A 26574-nucleotide genomic window follows, 5' to 3' on the forward strand; every position below is an offset into this window, starting at 1 on the left:
ATCTGAAGTCCCAACAAAGTACTATCTGCATCCTTATTTAGGTCCTTGTGCTGCTGAAGATACTATCATCTGAATGAAATTTAAATTACTAGAGTTCAGGACATTGATTTAAGATCTACTACAGATCTGTAGAAGTAGAGCTGTGTGTTTTCATGTCCTGTCCAAATTCTTTTACTGGATCTTTCTAAATTTCCCCTTCAGTTTTACTAGAATATGGTAATTACTTCCTTTCCTAAATTATTTTGCTATTCATTGCAAGGGATGTTGCATTTCACTGAGAAAGAGTTGTATTTTAGAAGTTGGTATACTTTTTTTTCTAATTGTAGGGACTCCATTCATTCCTGGGTTTCATCTGCTTTCTTCCATGCTAATGTAATCCAGACTATAAGGCACCATTTATAGAAAACCTATCCAGAATTCACCATGGTACTGGCGGGTTTCACCAACTGGTGGTGGTTAGGTTATTTAGAGCATAAAGAGAGAGATGTTTGCTAGGCAACTTATAAGAGAAGGGAAGTGGTAACAATTCTGTCCTTAGACCCGAGCAGCTACTCCTAGTTCAGAGCGGGCAGTTTACATTTCTTGTGTCTGCAGTGGGTCAGGTTCATAGTCTGAAAAAATACTGGACCCTTTTAGAGTTTTACTCTGTAAATATAAAGGATTATATCATCTCACTGTCAGTTTCTGAGTGAGTTGGACTTTGCTTTGCTATTCAAATGGAATAGAGAGAATTCATCATTTGTATTTTTCCCCCCATTACACTGTAACTTGTTGTCTTCTCCTTTGTGGAACCAACTGAGAAATTCTTGTACCTTGTGATTTCTTATCAATTCTTTTCATGTTTTTTCTCCACCTGCCCTCAGCTGACATTTCCTTGCAACTTTCTTTTTATGCCTCATCTTACTTTCTTTACACTTATGTTTATTGGGCAATAAGAGTTCTCATTTTTACACAATGTTATTATACACTTCAGTGACCCACTGATTTTAGTTGCTGTGCTAAAAAAACGTTTGCTTCTCTCCTAAGCCTAGAACAAAACCTGAGGTAGTTCTGTGTTAGGACTGAACAAGAATGATGGTATTGCTAAAAAAAAAAAAAAAAAAAAAAAAAAGACTGCTAACAAGTTTGACTAGTACCAGATCAAGTAGTCATGTAAATGGGGAAAACAACAACAACAACAAAAAAACAACATAGTTATAATGAATAGGAATAATAACTTTTCTGGAATCAGCTGCCCCACAGCAAGATGGCAACAAATAGCCTAATCCCAAGAACACCTTCATCTAAGATTTTAGTTTGTGGGCTTACTATTTTAAAAAAAGACACGAAAAATGGTAATCTCATGATGTCTCCTGTGTTCTTAAAATAATATTGTGCACATTGTACTGCCCTGTACATCTGGAATGTGCAATATGGAACCCTAAAGCTAGAACGGAGAGATGAGGAAAAGTCAGACTATGATTAAATTGCAGTTAGTTCTGTGGCCTGTGGTAGTTTTTTTTTAAAAGGACTCTAAGTAAGATAGTTCAGCTAAGATCTGTTAGGGAAATAATATTTGGCTCATTAAAAAGGTTCCAAATATCAGAAACCACATTTCAAGATTCTGACCATGTTTCTGGACTATTTGCCTCCAATTTTCAGGTTTTCTGTGCCTAACAAACTAATTGAAAATTCTGGGTCATGGAATTATGTACACTATTTTCAGGGTAATTTTCTAAGGCAGCCTTTTAAGGCTGTGGGCTAGACTGACTTGTTTAGGTCAGAGACCAGTGAGCACGGGGAAGGTGCCCAGCACCAGCACTTCTCCTGCAGTATGGGGAGAGTGCCGGCCAGGCCCACATCCACTGGCTCGATCAAATGACTCTGCAGGCTGGATCCAGCCTGAGCGGTAGAATGCTGCTTCCTGCTCTAAAGCCTCCAAGAGAGCACTTTTAACCACTCTGGAAGATGTCATTGCTATGTCAACCTTCTAGGTTGGTGTTTGTAGGTGGCAAGAGTGTGCTGCAGTACCCAACTTCCACCTCAGATGCTTACAGTGGCTGGTGTGGAAGCAAGTAAGGAAAGTTGTTAATCATCCCGCACAGATGTCAACAGACTTCAGGCTGCGGCTGTAGGTAAAGGTGCTTTCTGCTGCAGTTTCCAATCTGAAATGTATTAAAACAAGTTGAGGCTGTGCTGCCTTGTACCCTGATCCCAGGGTGCCTCTCCAACCTCCGGAGTCTGGACAGAAAAGTTCAGTGGTGTCCTGCTTGCTGGCACCTACTGGTCCCAGCTACTCTGGTTTCTCACTTTGTCACACCACAGAACAGCCTCGCGTTGGTTTTTAAGGCTTTTATTAGGAAGAGGACACGTTTCACATGTCTGCCCCGGGGGCAGCAGGGCCAACGACCCCTTCGTCGCCAGGCACCAGCCGGGCCCGCGCCAAGCGGACTTTGCGCGCGCAGCCGAGGCCAATGCTCTCCGCTACGCGCTTTTTCCGCGTGGGCTCCGCGGGCCCCGGCCCCGCCTGGCAGCGAAGCCCCCGACTCTGAGGGGAGCGCCCAAGTAGGCGCCTGTTAGGCGCCGTGAGTGACGCTCTGGCCGAGGAAAATTTCAAACCGCCGCCGCGGCCCCGGGAGGCCCGGGCGGAGGCGGGGGGGAGGGGCGAGGGAGGCAGGGCCGCTCCAGGCCCCAGGACAGCGCTGCCCCCCTCCCCCCACCCCCGTGGCCGCGGACAAGCGTTCCCCAGGGCCCGGGGCGCAGCCCGGGGCCGGGCCCAGCGGCCGGAGCCGGTCGGCGGAGCCCGCTCATTGTTCCTCGCGCCAGCGCTGGCAAACAGGAAGCCACCTCGGCAGGGGGGGGGCCCCGGCGGGTGAGTGGCGGGCGCGGTGGCCAATGAGCGCAGCGGCGGCAGCACGGCGCGGCCAATGAGCGTACGGGAGCGGGCGGAGGCGGGAGTTCCGGGCTGGCAGGCGGGCGGGCGGGCGGCGGTGTCGGCCGGGCCCCCTCTCCCGCGGCAAGCCCCACCTTCGGCTTTCCCGCACCGTCAATCAAAATAGGAAAAAAACCCCGGAGCGGGCTCGGGCTCGGGCCGCCGCTTCAGCCCCCGAGCGCCCTAAGCATGTCCCCGGCGGCGGCCGCGTAGCCACCGCCGGCAGGGCCTGCGCGCGCGGCGAGCCCGCCAGCCCCGCTCACGTCCGCGCCCGCACCCGCACCATGACCGGTACGTACGCGGTCCCCGGCGGCTCCGGCGCCGGCTCTCCGGGCCCCCCGGCGCGTCCGCGCGCAAGCGAGGCGAGAGCGGCACTGAGAGCAGCAGCAGGAGGAGCAGGGGGAGGAGGGAGAAGAGGGGCAGGGGCAGCAGCGCGGGGAGGAGGAGGAGGAGGAGGAGGAGGGCTCGGCGCGGGAGGGCGGGGGGAGGCCGGGGTTAGCGGGGAGGGAGGAGGGGGCGATCGCTCCCGTCAGTGACGCTCCCCTCCCCCCCTCCCTCCCCTCCCCCTCCCCGCCGTGCCCGCAGCTCCCGAGAAGCCCGTGAAACAAGAGGAAATGGCTGCCTTGGACGTGGACAGCAGCAGCCACAGCGAGTATCTCCAGCACGGCAACGGCGGCGGCGAAAACGGCAACGGCGCCGCTTCGGCCTCGGCCGCAGCAGCCGCCCCCCAGGTGAGCGCAGGCCCCGCCGGGCCCTCTCCCCCCCGCCCTCCCCTTCCTGCCGCCCCCTCCCCCTCCCGCGGGTGACACGTCGCGGGCGGGCGCGGAGCCGGTGCCGCCGCCGCCGCTTCCTGCGCCGAGCCCGGCGGAGCCCGCGCCGCGGCCCGCGCTAACTGCCGCCCCTCTCTCCCCCGGATCCCGCCCCTCGTGGCAGGACACGCAGCCGTCACCGCTCGCGCTGCTGGCTGCCACCTGCAGCAAGATCGGCCCGCCGTCGCCGGAGGAGGACGAGGCCGCCGCTGCCGCTGCCGCCGCCGCCGCCGCCGCTCAGTCTGCCGGAGCGGTGAGTGCCCGCCCCGCCGCGCTCGCACGGCCTGCCGGGGGGAGAGACAGCACAGCCCGCCCGGGGGGAGGGACGGGACACACGGCACTGCCCGCCCGCCCGCCCGGGGGGAGGGACGATCGCGAGGCCGACCTGCTAGGAGAGGGGTCCCCAGGCTCCCCTGCCTCTCCAGGAGGAGCCGGGCGGGCTCCCGGGGGGGAGCCGCCCTCGCGCTCCCCCTCCCCCGCCGCGGCGCCTCCGTTGCTTTTTGAAACGGGGGGAGAGGCGGGAAACCGGCCTCCTCCGCCCCCGAGACCAGCACGATCCCGCCCTGCACCCCGCCAAACGGGGAGGGACCTCGGAGCCGGGCCCGCTCCTCAGCTGTCACCCCTTGCCGTCACCCGAACAATAGCACAAAATGAAGGCTGGCTGAGAGGAAGGATGTAGTTTAAGGGTAAAATGGCTGTTTAGAAAGGCTGATCGCAGCACTGGGAACTCAGTACCTCCGTGAAGGCTGTTTTCCTGCACTCCTTAGATTAGAAGCCAACTTTCCACCTCTCTCTCTCTCTTTCCCTCTCTGTCTTTCCTGCTGTTTCTTCTCAAACGAGCCTGGGTGACCTTGGAACCCCTGGTGAGGGGATGGATCTTGGAGGATGGATGCACATTTCTCACAGAGGCTTTTTCTCTTTAACCATTTAAATAACAAAGGATGTATTTGTGTTTGTGGAGGTTTTATAACTTGGATGTGTTTTTTAATTGGCCAAATTGAACTGATGGATTAAGGCCCTTTAATTGTCACTGAAGTTGCTGGACTCCTGGTTGCTACAACTGATGTAGAACATAGAAGTACTTCTGTCCTCTTAATTTTTACAGAAGAACCTACCGTAGCTGAACAATGACTTCTGCAGAATTTTACTAAATTTGGGTGCCAGTGTATTATACTAGCAGAATGGTACTGCTAGTACTAGCAGAATGGTACAAAAACCAAAACATGAGTGAAACTTTTAGTACTTATTGCTTGGTTCTTCCTAAAATTCAGTACTCTTAGCAGCTGCTCATGGTCATACCATAGATCAGAGCTAGGAACAGATGCGTTAAACCCCCCCCCCCAACCCAACAAAAAACCAAACCCAAAGCATTCTGTCCTGTTTTCTTGTCAGTGGACCATCCTTGTCTCCTTTACCTAATAAGATTGGTTTTTTTGTTAAAGCATACATGTTTATTAAAGCCTCTTAAAGCACATAAATGCCCATTAAAAACTTGATCCACTGTATCAAGTGTACACAGGGCTCTACTACAACAGAAAGAATGCCATATTTATTTTGGATAAAGATGCATATTTGAAACGTGATGGTAACTATAAAGCACACTTCCACTTGTGCATCTTACTTAAGTCTCTCACTACCTGGGGGGCTTAGATTTTGGGGGGACAGATGGAAGGAGGGAAAGTTTTTTTTTTTAGTGTAAATGGTCTTGTGAATTAATATTAAAGTACAAATAGTAACCAAATTAGAAATGCTGTTTTTAAATCTATCTCCTTGTTACATGATTTCTCATTTTGGTCAAGTAGAGAACTTTCTTGATCTTGATTCACCTAGAAACCTAGAACTTGGTCTCAGAAGACTGGACTGTAAATACACACAACAGTTTTTCACCTCTTCAGACACTGTTCCTGCATACTTGTTCTTGATCAATCTGTAGCAGAGTGAAAACTTTCTGAATCTTATCAGACTTCTTTTCAGTGCTTCAGAATATTGTGGGTAGCAATGAAACTGACAAGAACCAGGGCAAGTTCATTCTGCGCCAAAAGCAGCTGTTGGAGTAAATTGAAATGTCTTCATAAAGCTGAGGAAGGATGAAGAACTAGAAACGTTCCCTTTTCTAGCATTTAAATACTGAGAGGGGTCTAATGCAGCAGATTTCTTTTACAGATATATGTATGTTCCTGTTATTGAAAGGATTCAAATTTTAGACACCTATTAGTTGATGTGAAAAGAAGCTCTAGCACCTGATCCAGGCATAATACCCTATTAGGAATGCCAGTATGTTCCCTTTTCCAGAAGTGCAGTGTGTTGTGAGGTGTGCCCTTCCTTGGCTTCTATGATGGGAACCAGATGAGGAAAGGAAGCCATTCCCGTGTCCCTGCCCCCCCATTTACCATACTGGATTATGGTGGTGGCCATGCCTGTATTGGGTAGAATTTTCAAGCCTTATTAATAGGCGGTAGAAGGTAGTTCATGTGATTATTTCCCTGCCTTTGGGCTTTACTGTTACTTTGTATTCAGGTTATAACCACAGGTATAACAACAGTGAAAAATTAATGAAGAAAAGTTGGCTGATGTAAAACTTGGAATATGGCTAAGGGAAGCAACTTAGATAATATAAGTGCCCCCCTTCTTTTTTTTTTATCGCTTGAGGGAACATCCCCATCATTTTTTACAAAACTTTTGAGGGAAAAGAGGAAGTCTAGTTAATTTTTAAAAGAGAGACTAGCTATAGTGATTGGCTGGAGGGAGGAGGGGGGTGGGTAACTATAGAACATCATGTTTTCTTTTTTAATTTTGGCTTAGCCACTGTGGCTCATGCTGATTTTTTTTTTTTCCCCCCATCTCTAGATTAAAAAAAAAAATGTTTTTGCAGTGGGTTCTAAATAACACCCCAGATTCATTCAGAAGCTGAAGCTACGTTAGCATGTTAGGTGCTTGGCAATTAATGCATGCCATCAGTAATTTGTCATTTACCTGATGGCATTTGGTTTTAACATAGGAAGTTCTTACTGGCTTGTGTCTTGTTTGAAAAGTTTATCTCTACCTAAGATGGTGCTACAGCTGTGGTTGGATGATACATTTGACTTGAAATCCCCTTCATGGGAGATTGACAGATACTATCCTGCAGGCACCAAAGCCTCTTTGAAAAGAAATGTACTCTTACTGATCTGAAAGAGTAGCCCTGCTATTTTGACTCTCTTGGCTGTCCCCTTTTTATTTTAGAATCTGACCCTGCAAACACTTAAGCATTTGAGTTGTACCAAAAAAGTCGGTGGAATTACCCAGGTCCTTAAATTTGGGTGGGTGTACAAGTATTTGCGTGATGGAGGACTTGGCTTTAAATATTTACTGTTAAGCAGTGGCTCTAATGATCTTTACTGGTTTTGATTGTTTTAAATTAATGGCAAGTGTGTGTTTTCAGTTTTCAGGTTTTTGTTTTAGGTGTTCATTTAAATAAATATCTGTAGAGAGTTTGGGAAGAGGAGGAAAGATAGGAAAAACAGAAGAAAGATAATGAGAAATGGGGGGAAAGAAGAAATGGAAAATAAACGTTTGAATGCACCAGAGCCTTTTGCAGGAGAAGAGCTGGACCAGTGTAACTAAGTAATTTTAAAATTACCAATTTAAACCAATGTAAACCCAAACATAGATGCCTGTAAATGAGGCTAAGCATATCTTGATTAGGGTTTGTCCTGCTTTAACTAATAACACTAATGCAAGACTTTTAACATGGACAAGGGATGATACTGTATTTTGGAGGAAAGGGAAGCTAGAAAAGGGCTGATCATAGATGTTAGGGTCGGTAGGGACCTCAGTGGATCATTGAGTCCGACCCCCTGCATAGAAGGAAAGAGTGATGGGTTCAGATGACCCCAGCCAGATGCCTATCCAACCTTCTCTTAAAGACCCCAAAGCAGGGGAGAGCACTACCTTCCTTGGGGGAGCTCATTCCAGACCTTGGCCACTTTAACTGTGAAGAAGTTCCTCCTTAATGTCCAGTCTAAATCTGGTCTCTGCTAACTTATGGCCATTATTTCTTGTGACCTCCAGGGGTGCGTTGGTGAATAGAGCCTCACCAATTCCCTTCTGAACCCCCATGATGGATTTGTAGGCAGCCACAAGGTCACCTCTCAACCTTCTCTTGCGGAGGCTGAAGAGATCCAGGTGCCTTAGTCTCTCCTCATAGGGCTTGGCATTCGTTGTCATTCAAGTAATATTGGATGAATGAACTTTGTCAGTAGTAAGATTTTACATTTTCTGCAGTATATGGTCAGTTTTATACCCAAATCAGTATATTATTAAACAATCTCCATTTGTCAATATTAATTTGTTTATGTTTGCATGTCAGCTATGTTACCATTGTCAATCTGTATTATCCTAAAACCATTCTGTTAAATTGCATGGAGATAATGGCTGTTGGGGCCTAATATAACTAATAATAGAATAAAATGTTTTGTTAGTTGCTGTGGGCTAAATTTACAAATTTTAATTTTGACACATTTTAAAGGAGTATTAAGAAATGAACTATTCTCCCTTTTGTGTGGTGGGGGAACATTTTTGTTTCCATATTATAAGGGGAGAATATGAAGTGCAGAGAGGTTTTTTAACTTTGTCTTTGTTTGCAATGTGGATATCAGTGAGTGATGTAATACTTGTGTCTATCATGAGGGTGTCCATATTACCAGTCTTGGATTGCTTAATGTCTGCCCCGGTGTCTAGATCAGCGAGCAACCATATATATAGCTAACTGCCTTTCACTGTTCACTTTAAGCTGCAGACTGGACTACTAGCTTTGCTGCACGAAGTGCATCACCATTCTTCTTCCCCTGCTCCCCTCCCAGAAAAATAGTCCCTTGGTCATCTTTATGGATGGTATTGTGCAGAGCATATCTGAGAGACCCAATGGATAAAGTGGAAAACTGATCGAGGGTGGCCAGGAAAATTATTCAGTTAGTGAAATACGGAAGCTGTGTTTGGGGCAGCTGGAGATTTTGAGAGTGGTCTAAGAATGGTAGCTATTAGACTTCACTGCATCAACTCTGTTAGGGAGTTATACCTACTGCTCTACAGGCTGCACTGTTTTTTTTTTTTCCATCCCCAAAACACTGAGGTAAATTATGCTGATATGTAATCTCAACAGTGTATTTTCAGTATGTTGAATGGTGGAAAATTGGTGCAACTCTTCTGTTGTAAACTAAACCCTTGTTTTTCATGCCTTTGACGAACTGAAGCAAGAGAGTTTCTTAATATAAAAGAAGGATGTGGCATTTCTTAATCTATAGAACTAGTCATTAGGGCTGTGCAAAGCTTTGGTCGCTGATTTGATTCGGCCTAATTCAGTGGCCGAATCGCCGAATCAGAATTGAATCAGGAGACCCATGAATCTCTCTGAATTGGAACCTTCCAGATCAGTGTGGAGAGATTCAATGATTTGGACATAGACGCAGCTTTAAATGCTTTTTCTATATACCTCAAGGTACCAGGTGACTCAAATGCTGAGATGGTGGGGCAGATGGAACATCCCACAGGAGCATGGGGAGGGTCCCCAGTATGCTTGGTGCTGGACCCAGAAACGGACCAGAAGCACTTCTGGTCTACTTCCGGGGCTGCTGTGGAGTGTGTGGGAGCGGCCCCCCCCCTCCGTTTGGCAACTGGTGCCTCCTGGGTCTGGGGGGACACCTGGGGCCCCCCTGCAGTCGATTGCCAAGCCGTCTCCCATGTGCTCGGCAGTGGACTGGAAGTATTTGAGGTATGTAGAAAAAACATTTAAAGCTGTGTCTATGGCTGAATCTCCAATTCTCTGAATTGGTATTGAATTGTCAGATTGAGATTCTGCCAAATTGATTTGGGACAGTGATCTGAATCAACAAGTCGAACCACTGTCCCCCGATTCGGGCCGAATCTGAATCAAATATGGCCTGTTTCGTATACCCCTACTAATTATCTCTTTTTGCTGTCTGAAAATGTGGAATTCTGCTTTCTGAATGTCTTGAAATATTACTTTTAACTGTTTGAGAAAAGACATGCCTAAATACCTATTGGAGTTGAATGGGGAAGAGAGCTGGTAGACTAGGAAAGCAGGGTAGTGATTGGAATGATAAAATTTTTAAGGTTCCATCGTGTGCAAACTGACAAAAATGAAAATGATTGCATCACACCATTGGAGAGTCAAGGGTTCCACCTTTACACTGCTTTAAAGAATTTACTTATCTTAGTGCCTAAAAGATCAGAGCTTAACATTTTCATTGGCTCCTTGTTCTAGTAGTTCTTCCTAGGTTCCCTCATGGAACTAAGTATAGAAGCCCTTTGACTACTGAAACTTCCATTCACATTCTTTAAAGATGACTTGTAAAAGATAGTCTTGTCTTTTTCTGTTTTTCATATATTACAGATGGTCCAGAAATTGATTTTTTTAAAAAAAAAGCTCTGTTTTTGAAGTACAAATCTCAAGAGCATAAAGCCATATCTTGAGCATTCAAGGACCAGTGGAAGGAATCTGGTGCATTTACCAGTCCTTAATGCCTAAATTGAAGGGTTATGAATGTTGAATCTTAAAAAAAAAAAAAATTTAAATTAACTGGGGTTAACAAAACCAAAAGTAACTATTTTAAATCATCTAACTAAATATTCTTTCCTACTTTTCCTACTTCCTTTCTTAACAGCCTTACTTCCTTTTCTTGTTTCTGATGGCACAAGCATCAGATGTTCTTAGTTTAGACAGAATGTGAAATTTTAGTAATAATAAAGTAAATATACTTAGAAGATATCAGCCTGCTCAAAGACACAGAAAAGGACTTGGATATGCTTTTTGCTGTTTTAAAGGTAGCTGCTAAGAGACTGTTAAGTTGAATTACCAGAGTTAATCAAATACAAGACAAAGTTTTGTTGTTTTTTTTCCCTCAGCATGGCTAAAAAAGCTCCTTGTCTTGGATTCGCATACAAGGCACTTCATTAAATATATTGTTTATTCTTAAACTCGGGCCAAAACAGCACATGCCCAGTAATAGAAACCAACTATTAAGTTAATTTAAATGCAGCCAACACTTACCATGGCTATAAAACACATGGCCTATATTGGGCAAACATGCTGATTTTTAATTTTTTTAAAATTTTGTGCCTCAGGCCAAATTAGCTAGATCGATTCTGATTTCTGTCAGCTCAGCGGAGCTTAGTCGTTCAAGTCTGTGTGACACTAACACCAGCAAGTATCCTCCCTCCCAGACTTTTCAGCTTGGGGCTTCAGATACTCCCAAATCCATGGCCGGCATCCTAGGTGCAAGCCCCAATCCTGGATGCCATGGAGTTCAGATGCCCCCTGACCTTGCTTGTCCCTAGCCAAAAGGAAATAGGAGCAAGCTAGAGGGAGAGCCTGAGAACAGTCTCCAATTACCATAGAATGTATAGTTGAGATCCTCCTGTTGGGAGGTGATAGTAGACTGTCATAAGGGTTCCTGCCTGCAGTACAGTGAACAGGTTCCCACCCTCAACTACAGCAGGTTGTTCAAGTCTGGGAAGAAGGAGCTCTCTCCTGCCAGATACAGTAAAACCACCTGGGGCAACACCATCATCATGGTGTTTCCCTTGCCAGGTAAGTAAGAGAACCTACCACAAGGACAGGTTTAGTGTAGCTTGTTTGAATAAGATATATGGTAATGCAGTTTGCTGTAGTGCCAACTCCTTTTTAAGTCATAGTGAGCCACTACATTAAAGACATTTAGACTTTCTCTTCACTCCCACAGCTGAGCTGTGCTTTTTTTTTTTAATTTCCAATGGTTCTTGTTTCTTCACCAGCCTTAAATGTCTGAAAGACATCCCCAGAATGGCCCCAAACAGTTCACCAAGAATCCTTGTTGAGGTGGAGCCATACCAGGTTGCTCTGTGCTTCATATGGATATACATTTTTGGAAGATCCCAGGGCCTGTGACATGAACACCTGGTTCTAGTCGCAAGCTGGGGAGGAGGTTAATTAGCACATGGACCCTTTTTGAAGGGTATCTGGAGTACATGCATATACTGAACTGTGCTGAACTGTGGGGTCACCCTGGCTTGAAATACTGTTGACTCTGCTGGAGCCCAGCCCAGTGAACTATATGGTAAATCATGAGCCTCTTGACTTTGGATTAATATTATGCATAGTTTGTACTATATAGAAATAGATACAAAAGTTCTGCTTAAAAGTATGTTTATGGAGTACCTGTGCTAAAACTTGCAGCCATTTCAGAAATGGCAAAATGCATGAATTCTGGATGAACTAAGTTTATGGGTAGTCATAGTATTTTACTACAGGCATACTTATTTCAAGGTCAGTGTTTTCAAACGTGCCCTTCATTTTCATGTGCTCAGGGAGACAAGGTCTGACAGTAAGGAGGAGGTGGGGGTAATGGGCTATAAGGGGTAAGAGGTTGGTGGCAGCCAAGAGGGCTACCTGATTACCGCCCCCCCCCCGTTTCTTCCCTGCTGTAGCAGTGGAAGGGGTACAAATTCAAGGTCAACTTCCAATAATTAGATTCTGGACCTGGAAAATTATTAAAAATTTTACATTTTCCACATATAGCATCTAATTAGTGGGACATCATAGTACATCCAGGGTTATCTTATATTTGAGTAAATATGGTACATATTGGCCACTTTCAATTAAATTGGGATTGTTTTTAAATCACATTTTAAAAAATTCAAGGTGATATTTTTCAATTAAAATTTGTGTTCTCTTTTCTTCTCAACTAGGCAAACATATCATTAGAGGGGGCAAAAAATATGAAGAGGTTGTAGATGATGAAGTAGTGGTGGAAGGAAGTCTGAGCAAAGGAAGGGATTCCCATGTCATATGATATTCTATATTATTAGGGATGGACATGCTTCACATGCCAGTGGTAGAAGTTAATGTGGAGGAGGGAAAGTTAAGTTGCTCAGAGCAATTAAGGGGGAAACATCACTTCACTGTGTTTCAGAATATCCAGGCTATTGAAGAATCTGGAAGCAACATTTGTGACTCTTCCCTTCTAGGAGTGGGGGCAACCTTGAAATTAGGTGGGAAAACAATGTCAGTTATAGAGTCTGGCCAGGAGTCGTCCTTGTTTCTACCTGACGGAAAGCTTCTGACAGCCCTGCTGTGCTGAATACTTTTCTTCTACAAAGGACTCCCAAGTAGGACAATGTAGAGGGATTGCTGGTGGCTCTGTTAGCAGCAGGGAACTGAATGCTCAGGGTGTTGTGCCCTGAAGTGGTCCCCCCTGGCTTTCTGCAGTGTGTGCAAACAGACATGCATCTATTTTTAAGGATTTTTTTTTCCTCTTCCCCCTCTTCCCAGGGCTCCTGCTTTCATTAATATTTCTTCAACCTCTCCCCACTCCACTTCTGGTCACTCCTTAAGAGTGCGCATCTTTCTCTTTCCCCACCCTTCAGTTTGACTTAGATTGCTGTTGCCTCTTCTAAACAAACTGAGCAAAACTCCATGACTGTCAAAATGGTTTACTCATCAGGACTTTCATTTTCATGAAAACAGAGTGAGTACAGTGACAAGAACCACATCCAGAGGTCAATGTCTCTTTCTGTAGCTTGTTGCAATTCCAGTGCATAAAGGCAGAAACTGTCACCTGCTTCCTATTAACTTTCCCTCCCTTCCTGTTCCTCCCTCCTTGGCAGGGCCAGCCCTTTGCTGCCTTCAGGCTCTCCACCACCCCTGACTGGCACAGATTGCTTGGAACTGAACAGCTCTGGGCCCCAGGTCTTAAAGGGACAGTATCCAAAGCATTTTTTGTGGCTCTGAGTAGCAGTTAATGGGGAGAGACCACTCTGCATACAGTGTTAAATAGAGCTGGGATATGGATGAGAGCTTGCTTTAAAACTGAATTTTTTGAGATCAGTAGTAGTCTTTAGACATCATTCCTTGTAGGTCTTTTGCATGACTAGAGCCTCCGTGGTAGGAACTGTTACCATAGGGATTGCTAGCAAGACCTACCATGCCAATTTTCTAGCCAATTCTTCAGCCTCTGAGAAAAGGGCAAAACAGTAAAAGCGACTTTATTGGAAGAGCAGGATACTAGCTTGGGGTAGACACTGGTATCGAATACCTACTATACAGGGAAATAGTATCTGCTGTTCTGATACCACCAAGAGGTTTGTGAAAGCTTTACCCTCTTTTTGCCCCTCACTATTTGCGATTCATGTGATAAGCCCTAACAGCCAGCTGTAGAAGCAGCGCATGTGACTAGTGGGCATTTCTTGTTCCTGGATATCCCCATTATCTCTATGGAGTGACCAGTGGACCTAGTAAGTGTTGAATCAAAACTATAGAGTGAGGAGAGGAATATTGGGAACTGTACCCAGGTAAGGAGGAGGTGATTCTTTTCTGGAAGGAAGATGTGAGTTCCTGAGTTCCCATGCTGAAAAGGGCAGAAGCCATTGGAAGTGCTATGGGGAAGTAGTACTGAGGATTGGAGTAGTGTAGGAAGGGGGTCCAGCTTGAATAAGGATTGGAGGGGTGGCTTTCATGTAAGGGTACACCACTGCTAGCTATACTCTTCTCAGTTATAGTTTTGGCATCCACTATTTCATTGTGCACAGTAGTATATAATTTCCTACAAATTTTAGGTAGCTTTCTAACACAATTAGTTCTTTTTCTTTTCTGATCACTGTCTCCTTTTTTTAAATAGATATTGCTAAAATCTGTTTATACTTATTTTTTAAAATTTAATACAAGATTACTGTGCTTTTATTTTGGTATTTCTTGACATTTAGTAAATGTTTTTGTAGACCTTTTTTATACTGATGACCACGTCTTCAGTGTAGAATAGATTCTTTATCTACTTGGTCATTTATCTGTTCTTGATAGTGATCGCTGTATTTCCAATGTATTTCAGCAACCAATTCAATAGGAATGAGTTCCTTACAAAACTTAGAGAACTAGCTTGCTAGTTGAGAATAGAGGATATTTTGCCCGTTTCAAAAGAAGGGGATGTGTTTTGGTATTTGACAGAGACTTTCTCATGTGTTAAGTATATGATGATGTAACTCTTAATCTTTCTTCCTGTTGCCTGAGGAAATTGTGTTTAATACAGAAATAACCAGTACACAGTTAAAGATGAATGGTGGAATGGAATCGTCAGACTCCTGTTTTCTCTCAGGTTCCTAAAACATTAACACTGTAAAATGAGCTTGTATTTGATGATACACATAGGACAAGTGCCAAGTAGTTTACTAGTATTTATGAGAGGGGGAAATTTAATTGAGTTTTATACAAACACTAGCCAATTGCCTGTCAAGAATGACAATGGGGGGGGGAACACATGACAGAGGTCTGCGTCCTTCTTCAGCCCCCACCCCCTCATTGCTTTGTGGCAGGGCTGGGGCCTGGGCCGTTCCCTGCCTCTCCCTATTGCTTTGGGTTGGGACCAGGCCTGCTTCCCACCTCTCCCCAGCCACTTCAGGCTGGGGGGCTTGAGCCGTTCCCTGCCTCCCCCACCGCCACTTCCAGGGCTTGAGCCGTTTCCCCTCCCCCGCCCCCCACCCCACTGCCTTGGGTTGGGGCTCACCCCCTCCCCTCTGACCTCTGATTGCTGAGACAGCCAATCAGAGCGTGAATTAAGCATTATGGACAGACAGGCAGACAGACTGACAGACTTAGGCTTTTATAATATTAAAATATATGAATTTAGTGTGTATATAACACAATTCTTCCCTTAAGTGAAACTGAGTCAGTTTAAGCCCAAGAGAGGTGTCATGTTGAGAAGGAAGCTTACCAAACAAAATAAAACTACTTCAGAATATTTAAACAAAAATAATGTTTGCCTGTAGTGAATGTATCCAGACAGTCCCAACATTACTGTTTACATGAGAATCAGAAAGTGAAACTTAGGACAAAGAATCCACTTTTCATTATGCAAGGTAAATGAGCTGGAACACATCAACAGCATAAATAGTGAAAAGTAAACTGATTTCCTTCATCCGTTGTAGTGATAATAGGACAGGTAAAGAAGAATGTTCAAGTAAATGGTTTTTAAGGTGATATAGCATTCAAATGGATGCACAGATACCTGTGCTATTATAGGATATTTTCTGAATTTTTAATATTTCATGTTGAAAAGCTCATTTTGGTGAGGAAAAAAGTCACATGTTTTTTCCTTTCCTGGATAGGGTTAGAACAATATGTATGTATTCCTTATTTCTTCTCTAAATTCCTTAATCTGTAATAGTCTAAAGATTTATTTATTTATCTGAGATGCACCGTTTTTCATTTTCACGTTTTCTGATTATGTTAACAGTTGTTGATAAAAATGTCTGTGGTTAAAGACAGACATTTCAAATGTATGCCACTGATGCAATTAAGGGAGCATCAAAGTGTATGCATACTTTTTGCATTTGTAAAAACCCCAGTGCGTTTGATTTCAGTGAAAAAGTCTTCCGGCTAGGGAATGCATTCCAGTTTTTTCATTTATTTATTTATTTTTGCTAGTCGTATAGTTTTTAAATATGTTGTACTTGATATTGTGTATAATATAAGAACTAGCTCTCTTACAAAAATAGTGTATTTTTGTAGTTTTTAAACATACAGGCTGTGTCGAAGGTAAGCGTAATATGCCAACTTACAGTACAACAGTTACTGAGCTTAGGGGTCATGGTGCTTAGAAAAAGGGTTGGAAGCCTTATGGAAAATTAGTTGTAGCAGCTGAACCTGGGTTGCAAGGTTACAAGCCTGTAAGATGGGTTGCCCATGGAAAAAGATTGAGAATCATTGTTCTAGTACAGTACAGAATTGAATTTAATGTTTGATATTCTAGTGTATTATCTGTGATTTTTTCTTTTAATCCTTTTCTCCTTCTTGTTTTTGTTCAGACAGGGGATTTGGCTTCCGTGCAATTAGCGGGCACTCCAAATAGATGGGAGGTTTTGTCTGCAGCTCCTACCACTATAAAGGATGAAGCTGGTAATATAGTACAGATTCCAGGTGCTGCCACAGTAACTTCAAGTGGACAGTATGTTCTTCCCATTCAGAGTTTGCAGAATCAGCAGATATTTTCTGTTGCACCAGGCTCAGATTCATCAAATGGTACAGTGTCTAATGTACAATATCAAGTAATACCCCAGATCCAGACGGCAGATGGTCAGCAGGTTCAGCTTGGCTTTGCAACCTCATCTGATAATAGTGGTATAAATCAAGAAGCTGGTCAAATTCAGATCATTCCTGGCTCTAATCAAACCATAATTGCTTCTGGAACCCCTTCACCTAATATTCAGAATCTCTTATCACAGACTGGTCAAGTTCAGGTCCAGGGAGTTGCAATTGGTGGTTCATCTTTTCCTGGCCAAGCACAAGTAGTTGCTAATGTCCCTCTTGGTCTGCCAGGAAATATTACTTTTGTACCTATCAATAGCGTTGATCTAGATTCTCTGGGACTCGGCAGTGGTTCTCAAACCATGACTGCAGGCATTAATGCAGATGGACACTTGATAAATACTGGACAGGCAATGGATAGTTCAGATACTTCTGAAAGGACTGGTGAACAAGTTTCTCCGGAAATTACGGAAACCACCACTGATAATGACTTATTTGTGCCAACGTCATCTTCATCACAGTTGCCCGTTACCATAGACAGTACAAGCATATTGGAACAAAATGCAAACAACTTGACCACAACTAGTGGACAAGTTCACAGTTCTGATCTTCAGGGAAATTACATCCAGACATCGGTCTCAGATGAGACACAAGCTCAGAATATTCAGGTCTCCGCAGCACAGCCTATAGTACAACACATACAGCTTCAAGAGTCTCAGCAACCAACCAGTCAAGCCCAAATTGTACAAGGTATCGCGCAGCAGACAATCCATGGTGTGCAAACAAGTCAAGGTATTTCACAGCAGGCTCTACAGAATCTTCAGCTGCAGCTGAATCCTGGAACTTTTTTAATTCAGGCGCAAACAGTGACCCCTTCTGGGCAGATAACTTGGCAGACATTTCAAGTGCAAGGAGTCCAGAACTTGCAGAACTTGCAGATTCAAAATGCACCTGGTCAACAAATAACTCTAACACCTGTGCAGACTCTCACTCTTGGTCAAGTTGCAGCAGGTGGGGCCTTGACTTCAACTCCAGTTAGTCTAAGCACTGCTCAGTTGCCAAATCTGCAGACAGTTACAGTAAACTCTATAGATTCTGCTGGTATTCAGCTGCATCCAGGAGAAAATGCTGACAGTCCTGCAGGTATTTATCTTTAACTCTTTGTGATATATATTTTTTACATTATGTAGTTGGTTTGAACAATTGATAATCATAATCCTTATTTTCCTGAGGAAGTGTACAAAATACCAGTGGTTAAAACAAAGTATGATATTAGAACTTGGGACTGCCGATTTATGGAAGACTTGTAATGACCATATGGTCAGATTAACTCTTTAAAATGTAAGCTACTCTGCCTTCCAACTAGTCACATGAAAATAGGGAACATCAGCACCTTCTAATCTGGCATCTATGTGTGCTTCAGAGCCTCCTGAAGCAGAGAGCTACAATTTTAAATTGAGGGGGAAAAACTTGACCATCAGATTTATAGGGCAGCAGCATCATTGACTTCTTTCCTTTGTAAAAGGACCATTTTCTATAGCCAATCTGTGTGTTCTATGGAGAAAAACCACATACTTTTGTGTATACCACCTTTTCTTACCTGAAAGCATGCATGGATACCTGAGGTGCCATTATTGATCTGCCATTTATAAAACTTGTTTCCTGCTGATTTAAAATCAACATTTAAGTTGTATAGAATTTATATGAGTAGTGGCAAAACAAGTACTCAACATCTATCTGATGGCAGTGCTTTAGAATATGTGTGATTGTCTGTATAATTTATTTACATAGTATTTGTCATTAATGCTTTTTATAATATATTCTGACATTTTCTGTACCTATCTCTATAGTCCAGGTAAGAAATCACGTTTTTTTAAAAGTAGTCTTTTTGGTAATGAAGAGAGAGAAACCTAAACACACTTCTTTACTCAGCTTACGTGAGCTAAGATTTTGAATCTGCAAGATACTTAGGCACATGTGCTTGGGTACTTTTATTGGATGAGTGCAGGTTTATTAAAATCAGTGGGACTTAGTACGCTTAAAGTTCGACGTGTATTTCTGTTCCTTGCTGAATCGAGGCGTTGGTATCAAATGCCTGCCGATAATGCTTTTATATTCATTTCGGTGATGGGTAGTATATTGTGTATCTAGCAATTTTTCTTTCCTTCCAGAATCCAACAGTTGATTCTGAAATACAACCAACGTTTTCCTAATTCTTTTCTTTGTGAAGATGACCTTCTTTATGCATCCATGCTCTCTGACACTGAAATTATCGTTATGGAAGATTTTCTAGACTAGCAATACATAAAGCAAAGTATATGTCTCACCTATGGGTTCATTTCAAAAGCATTTTTGTACCATTTGTAAAAAAAGATGTTGCTTTATAAATTGAAATATAATGGGGATCAGAATAGCTTTATTTCTGTAAGGTGGCAACTTTAGTACAGGATATATACATAGATTAGGTTGCTGTCTCTGGGGTAGTACTAGAACCATGATCCCTGGATAGGAGGAAAATGACAAGAAGATATAGGGAAGACAAACAAGAAGGTATATGTAGAGGGAGTAAAGACTGCCATGGAACAATGGCATTATCTGTTAGTTTGGTTTCTTGCTCTGGGCTACTTTAAAAGGGAAATGTATTCCATCAGTGTCAACTCATGAATTCAGATCCACCAGGCTTTTCTCAGATAATGTTTCTGCCTTAGAGGACCTGTTTAGGGAAGGGAGATAAGTAAAGAAGGAAATGTGGACAAAGATAATGGAAATAATAAGGTACAGAAGTAGAAGGACAAATCCACATAAGCTGGTGGATCAAGTGAGGGATTAGTAAAAATAGATTATATTTGAAACTGGGTATAGATTTATAGTTGAGCCTATGTGTCTAATGATAGTAAATCACAGAAAATTAGTGCTGGAAGGACCTCAGGAAGTCTAGCGCAACACCCTGCTGAAGGCAGGATCATCCCTTTTAGCCATTCCATGCAAGTGTTTGACCTGCTCTTAAGCTTCCAAGGATGGAGATTTCACAGCTTCTCTTGGTAATGTGTTCCAATGCTTAGCTACCCTCAGAGTGAAAGTTCTTGTATCCAAGCTGAATTTCCCTTGTTTATAATTTTAACACTGCTACTTGTCCTGCTTTTTATACTGTATTCTGACATTTTCAGAATATATTCCCTGCAGCCACAGAGAATAGTCTTTTGCTACTGTCTTTTATAACCGTGCTGCTTGTATTTGAAAACTTTTACCAAATCCCAATTCAGTCTTCAGACTAAATAATATTAGTTCTAACCTTTCCTTGAAAATTGTGTTTCATAGACCTTTAGTCATTTCTGTTGCTCTGCTAGACTTCTAACTTGTCCACATCTTCCTTGAAGTGTGGTGCCCAAAACTGGACACAGTACTACAGGTGGATCCTCACCAGTGTTGAACAGAGTGGAAGAATCACATCCCTTGACTTGCAAATGAGAGTTCTGTCAATGCCACCGAGTATTCTATTTCTTTTTTTTGCCAGAGCAATGCACTTTTGACTCATTCAGCTTGCCCTTTAGGTTCTTTACTGCATTACCATAGTATAGCTAGTAATTTCCCAACTTATTCCATTCTAGCTGCTGGACTTTGTGCTTTTCCTTAATGAATTTAATTTAATTTTATACAAGTTTTTTAGTTTATCTAGGTAATTCTGACTTTTAGCCATATCTTCCAAGCAAGCATCTGTAACTCCACCTGATTTGGTGTAATTTGTAAGTGTGCTAATTATGTATTCAGTCCCACCCTCCAAATAATTGTGTATATTAAACAATACCAGATACAGGACAGATTCCTGGGGAGCCTACTCAGTACCTGTTCCCAAGTAGATACGTAATAATTGAAAACTACTGTATGGGCCCCTCTATACGTGAAGGTAAAGATGTGGTGGGATCTAATCCATAATTCACAAAATTGTGCCTCCTGTTGTGCCACATGTGCATAGTGGGAGGTGGGATTGTGGGATTCCAAATTGTATCCCATCATGCCTTATTGCCAGTTAAGAGGGATCTCGATCCTGGTCTCCCACTGACCCTCAAGAAGCAAGTTCCTGCAGCTGGGAAGCCCTTCAGCTGATGGAGCTCCTAGACATGGGTCGGTTCCCCTCCGTGGCTGGGAGACAATCTCCCAGCCACAGGAGTGCACTGCATCAGCTGTGGGGGTGCATGGGGTGCCTCCGCAACTGGGAGCCCTGTCAGCTGATGGGGTTCTCAGCTGTAGGAGCATGTGCTCGTGCTGCTGGCACCTGTCAGTTGATGAGGCTCCAAGCCATGGGGGCACAAGTTACATATGTAAATTAAATCTGCATAGAAACCAGCTATAAAGTTATTGCATATTTTCCAGCAATACCTTTATAGCTGGTTGGACCTTCTTTAAGGTGACTTAGTTAATTTACACATATAGCCAGTCTAATTTTATTGTGTGCTTAACCAGGTAATTGCATAATATGTGGAACATGTAGAGTGAGCCTTTGAGCACAATGATACAGTCAGTTTGTATCCATCTTACAATACTTTCACTTAAATGAAGAATTCCTGAAGTGTGGCCTGTAAGCCTGTTGATGTGGCCTGCCACCCTGGCCCTTCAGGAGCAAAATTTTGGGAGTCTCTGATCTGGACTGTATTTCCCTAACTTATGAATGAGAATTTTGTGGAAGACTGTTGAAGCCTTGCTAAAATCAGTGTATCTCAAATTCACTGCATTATCCCAGTCCACAAAGGCTGTCAACCTTCTTGTCATAGCAGTTAATCAGGTTGGTCATGCATGACTTGCTTTTGAAAAATTCAAGTTGTCTGTTCCTGGTCACCCAGGCTTAGTACACTTTACTGTGGAGTTGACTAATACGCTCTGCAGCAAAGCATCACTGTCTACATGTGTGCTGGTATTAAGGCACAGTAAATTAACTTCACTGTAGGATAGTACTGTTAGGGACAGCGCTGTTCTACAGCAGAATAATTACATGCACTGAAATGTATGCGTTGATGATGATGAGTTGTCTGAGGCAGAAGGGTGATAAAGTACAAGAGCTGCCTGCCACCCAGCTCCGTACTTTAGCATCCTTATGCCTCAGCCAGCCATTCTGCTGCCTGATAATGCCACCCAGAGCCTGGGGCTTCTCCGCCCTAGTTCAGACTGCTGCGGTCCCAGGCGCATGTGCAGAGCCTATGCCCAGGAGCAGCTGACTCTGGTCTGAGCTGTGCTAGAGTTTATTGGGTCGCTTTAATAGCACATATAGATGCATCCATTATCCTCTAGGTACTTTGAAGTAGATTTCTTGATGGCATACCCCAGTATCTTCCTGGTATCAAGGTCAGAATGACTGGTTTGTAATATCTCAGATCCTCCTCCTTCCCTTAAAGATGGGCACGTTTTTTTCCTTTTTCTGCTTGTCTGGGACCTCCCTGACAGTCATGAATTCTCAAAGATAATATAGCCAGTAGCTCTGAAATTACCTCAGCCATAGATGTGAATACTCTAGGGTGAATCTTGTCTATCTCCGCACACTTGAAAACATCTGGTTTTTCCAAGTAACCTCTAACCTATTCTTTCCCTGCACCTAGGATGATTATCTCCTTCATTATCCTTTTTGCCACCTTTGTTCTTCATCTGATAGTGGATTAGTAGTCTTTATTTTACTAATCCTTCATCTAAATTGTTTAGGAAAACCAAAAAAAAAATCTGTCCCTTCCTCACATTTCATACAATTCTTCCCCACCAATTCACAAATAATAATGATTATGATAAAAATTAAATCCTTACTATTTGTTGTCTGTGTCTCTACAGTAACTTTCAAAAAGTAGAATTATAACTAATATTTTTCTCTTTGGTACTTAAAGTTTTTCAGACATACATGCTATTCTATTTAGTATTAAAAAAGAAAATAAAATTAAAACTGTGTATAGAAAAATAAAATCTCTGTTTACTTCTGTTTTCTGTGGCCATGTTTCAGTGTTCTTTCTTGCTTGCTTTTTTACTCATAATTCTCTGTTGCAGCGTGGCACCTTTATTCTATCCTGAAGATTACACAAGTAGAAATGGTTCATAAGGGGAATGAGAATTAGGATTGGAAGGAGAGGGACTGCTTTTTTGGCCTGAAAGATAGAGGCCTGAAGTAGTAGTTTTGTTATTCAAGTTAGCTTGCAGAACAAGTGAGGAAAAGCCTACAGCAAATTTTCGGTAAAGGACAAAAAGATATGCATGTAGTTTACTTACATTCTGGATTTCTGTTTCTGTTAACCTTAATTAGAAATTAAGCTTGAGAAAAACTACTCCTTGTACTAAAATTTAACAATGTAATATTGTATGCCCTGTGAAATAAGGAGAGAGATCTATTTGAAGGCTACCTTTCTGCTTCACAGTTCAGTCGCCCTTAAAACATTCATTTTTGCTCATCTTGTTTTTATAATGTACTGTTGGAGGGAGTTTTATATATAAAATAACTTTGTGTTTACAAAAAAGCACAGGGTACTTAGACATAGTGCAAACTTGGAATTTGTGTGTTAAGCTATTTTTGTAAGGCTTGGAGAATTTTAGAAGAACTCTAGTACCATGGAGTCAGAAAATCTTTATTGACTTCTGTTAAGACTTCTCTTTAACTGGCTAGTGAATTACACAAAATCAAGTCTTTCCTATCAGTTACTGTGTCCTGAACACCAGTTTAGGAATGTTTATTCCCTGAAGTGAATACAATTTGACCAGTTCTGATTTTGAGGTTTTTTGCTCCTTATTAGCTCTTCCTTTATTGTCTAATGGCACTCTGGTGTCTCAAGAAGCCAGAAACCTCTGAAGAAGCCAGTTGGAAAGAAACAGTATTATCTTAACAAAAGTTTTATATATGCTTAGGCTGGTAGTGAGCAACTGTCAGGTTCATCTTACTTTAAAAATGGAGCTATAATATTTGCTAACTAGGTCTTGATATAAAGACAAAAGGTTTTTCCCAATCAACTTAAAACTCAAAGTAAATAAATCTTCAAGGAAGAAGCAAAATACTGCTTTGCTCTTAAATTCTAGCGCCTCCCACTGCTCCTCCCAGTACTTGTTGTAGATTTATATAAACCACTGTTCAGAGATTCAGCTACCTGCTGACATTAATACACCTCATCATTCCTACCTGCTGATCAACTCCTGCTGGTTAGTAGAGTGCAAGAGTGATTGTCCATGCATGGAGGAGACTTAATCCCATCCCTGCTAGGGCCTAGGATCTTATCACATGGACATAAATGTAGGATAGTCTAATGTTTCTTAAAGAAAACTGATCCCAAAAGGGCAGTAGTTCTCTGGGTAAATACTTGATCAAATGAAAAGTGTACCAAGTGCCCTTTTTCCCTTGCCAACCAGGTTACACATTGTGAATATGAAACATTTTGGCATCTTGTTTGTGTACGTTGACAAAAACAAGAGAGCTAATATTATTTACATAAGATGTAGCTTTACAAAACAAAATTAAATGTTTTGGTAATAAGATTGAATAATGGGATACGTACATATACATTTATGACGCTAATGCTCTCAAAACTTAAGAGCCTTTTACAAGAAATGTTGCTTAGAAAGCAGTTTTCTGCTTTCACGATATTCACAGGAGTCCTTAGTTGGACCTTACACCAGTTAACACCAAACATGGTTCATCTTAACCCTTCTCTGTTCTCTCTCTTTTAATCATGTGGATATTTGTTGCCTCATAAATTTCAGTTTAAGTAATTTTCCTAAGACATTTTCCTGGAGGTTCTGGAGGAAAGCACATGCTCTTAATTCAGTATTGGTGAGGAGTGTCTGAGTGTATATAGAGTAAGAATCAATGAATTAAGTGAAAGATAAAATATAATTCTCTTAAACTGTTTATGGTAAGTCATATGATGGTATCCCTCTTTAAATAGACTTCCCACTGAGTGAGTTTGTTATAAAACTGTAGCAGTCTGATCTTGCTTTTTTTTCCTTTTAAACTGAGGGGAAATAATTGTTTAAGATACTATAAGGATTGTAATATAGGATAAACTGTTTTCATCTTATTTGAAGGACATTCTCGACTCTGTATTTATTTTCAAAACTGATGATAAAATGCAGAATTTGAGGGCATATACTTATTGGGTTTCATTGGCCATCCAACTGTAGGTGATGAATCCTTTCATTTAAGATTTAATAAAAAGCTTGCTTAACTAAGTTTTCTGCAGCTAGCTACTATGGAATAGGATTGGATTGTTTCCTTTGAGCAATTGTCCACACAGATTCTGCTTTTGGTACCGGTAAGACCCATGTGTATGAAATCAGATTCTTTTGATTGCTAGTGCCTATTGGGACTATACTCATGCTCCAGGTGTTTTCTTTCCCCTCAGGGCAGGGTTAGTCACAGGTTGAATTTGATTGCTTCTGACGGCCATAGCCAGTCAGAGGAACCTCTTAGTGACTATATTTCTTAAGTCATAGCTGACTGAATTCTACTTTAGTTTTTATGGGGTTGGTTTTTGTTTTTGTTAGTTTTGACATGAATGCTGTAAGTCTGGCCTGTCCATTCTCCGTTTAATTCTCACTTTGGGTTACCACCTGTCCCAGTTTCAGGATTGGATAACCTCAAATCCAGTGAGGAGCAGAGAAAGTGCTCCTCATGTACAGAGGTAAGAGATTTTATTTCTACTCCTTTATTTCACAAAACAAAGGAGGCTGGAGATGCACCCTCTGTCTTTATTCTCAACACCTTAGTTTATTGCTTCAGATTCTATTAGATACTTTTGCTTCTGTAATCCTTTTATTGGATTCTGTGGGCAGGTTCTAAGTTCTTGACCACAAATATACTTGTTTTCATATTTTAATACTTTTGTGACCACAGTGTATCTAAATTTCTAGTTGGGAACATCACTGGTCATTCTGTGGCACTAAGGAGGGTTCCCCAGTGTTCTAGATATGGTGGCTGCTCCTTTGAGAAGACAAGGCATTCAGGCCTCTTAAATGGCTGGATGTAAAGGGACAAATCCCAACCAAAGATTGCTGAACTGCTTCTGAAGATCCTAAGCCTTTTTGCACTGGGACTCAGGGTCAGTAGGGAAAAATCCTATACCGACCTCAGCTTTGGGTATAATTTCCAAGTTGGTGAGAGTATACCTTCCTCAGCAGATGTTTTAGATGAAGTGTGACCTCCTTAGCAATCTCTGGACTCCTACCAGCATACTAGTGAAGACTTCTGGTGTTCAGATCAGCATAAAAGTATGTTGCACACTATGTCGAAACTTTGCAAGGTTGTTGAAATCTGTATATTGGCCAGAGGCACAACAGGGATTGAGAGATCAGACTTCCAACGTCCTAATTCATTAGACTAGCGGATAGAACCCATCCTTGTTCACAGCAGGTTGTCAGTACCTCTACTGACAAAGACTAGACATTGACATTTCCCTCTGGGGTGAGGAATGCATCTCGATCAGCTGATGGTTCAAAAGAAGCAGTCTCCTTGAGGGCTAGCCAGTACATACACAGTGTGGAACTTCTGGGCTTGTATGGGACTCGGTGCAGGGAAGTAAAACACAATTTTTAAAATGTATTTCTTTTACATCTGCAATCAGCCATGTTTTCCCATCTCTTCAGAATTTCACCCATCCTGGATCCTTAATGAGAAAGAAACTGGTGGGTCAGTTTTTGAGCCAGTAGATATACCTTCTCTTTATCACAAGGTGGTGAATATAGCCCTTTTGGAAGCCAGTTACTAGAATAACTTTCTTGCCTTGCCTGAAGTTTCTGCCCACTATGACTTCAGATTTCTGCATCAGTTTACTTATCTTCAAATTCTGTAG

At 42.6% G+C, this 26574-nt stretch overlaps 1 protein-coding gene and 1 long non-coding RNA gene across 2 annotated transcripts in view; one reads left to right on the top strand and one right to left on the bottom strand.

The window, feature by feature from the left end:
* Positions 1-1084: 1084 nt before the first annotated feature.
* Positions 1085-3475, bottom strand: LOC149867456 (uncharacterized). Its single transcript, XR_016442057.1, has 2 exons — positions 3211-3475; positions 1085-2144 (listed from the first exon to the last, which is right to left on the bottom strand). It is a non-coding gene; the product is annotated as an uncharacterized LOC149867456 (long non-coding RNA).
* The window catches only part of SP3 (Sp3 transcription factor), a 41487-nt gene continuing 17050 nt past the window's right edge, over positions 2138-26574 (top strand). The window contains exons 1-4 of the mRNA XM_090045452.1: positions 2138-3202; positions 3497-3642; positions 3845-3973; positions 16552-17914. Coding sequence (XP_089901578.1) covers positions 3196-3202; positions 3497-3642; positions 3845-3973; positions 16552-17914 — 1645 coding nt within the window. The 5' untranslated portion in view covers positions 2138-3195. The remainder of the gene's footprint in view (positions 3203-3496; positions 3643-3844; positions 3974-16551; positions 17915-26574) is intronic.

The sequence above is a fragment of the Crocodylus siamensis genome, chromosome 4, assembly GCF_052110815.1.
Source record: "Crocodylus siamensis isolate JL-2025a chromosome 4, ASM5211081v1, whole genome shotgun sequence".
NCBI lineage: Eukaryota > Metazoa > Chordata > Crocodylia > Crocodylidae > Crocodylus > Crocodylus siamensis.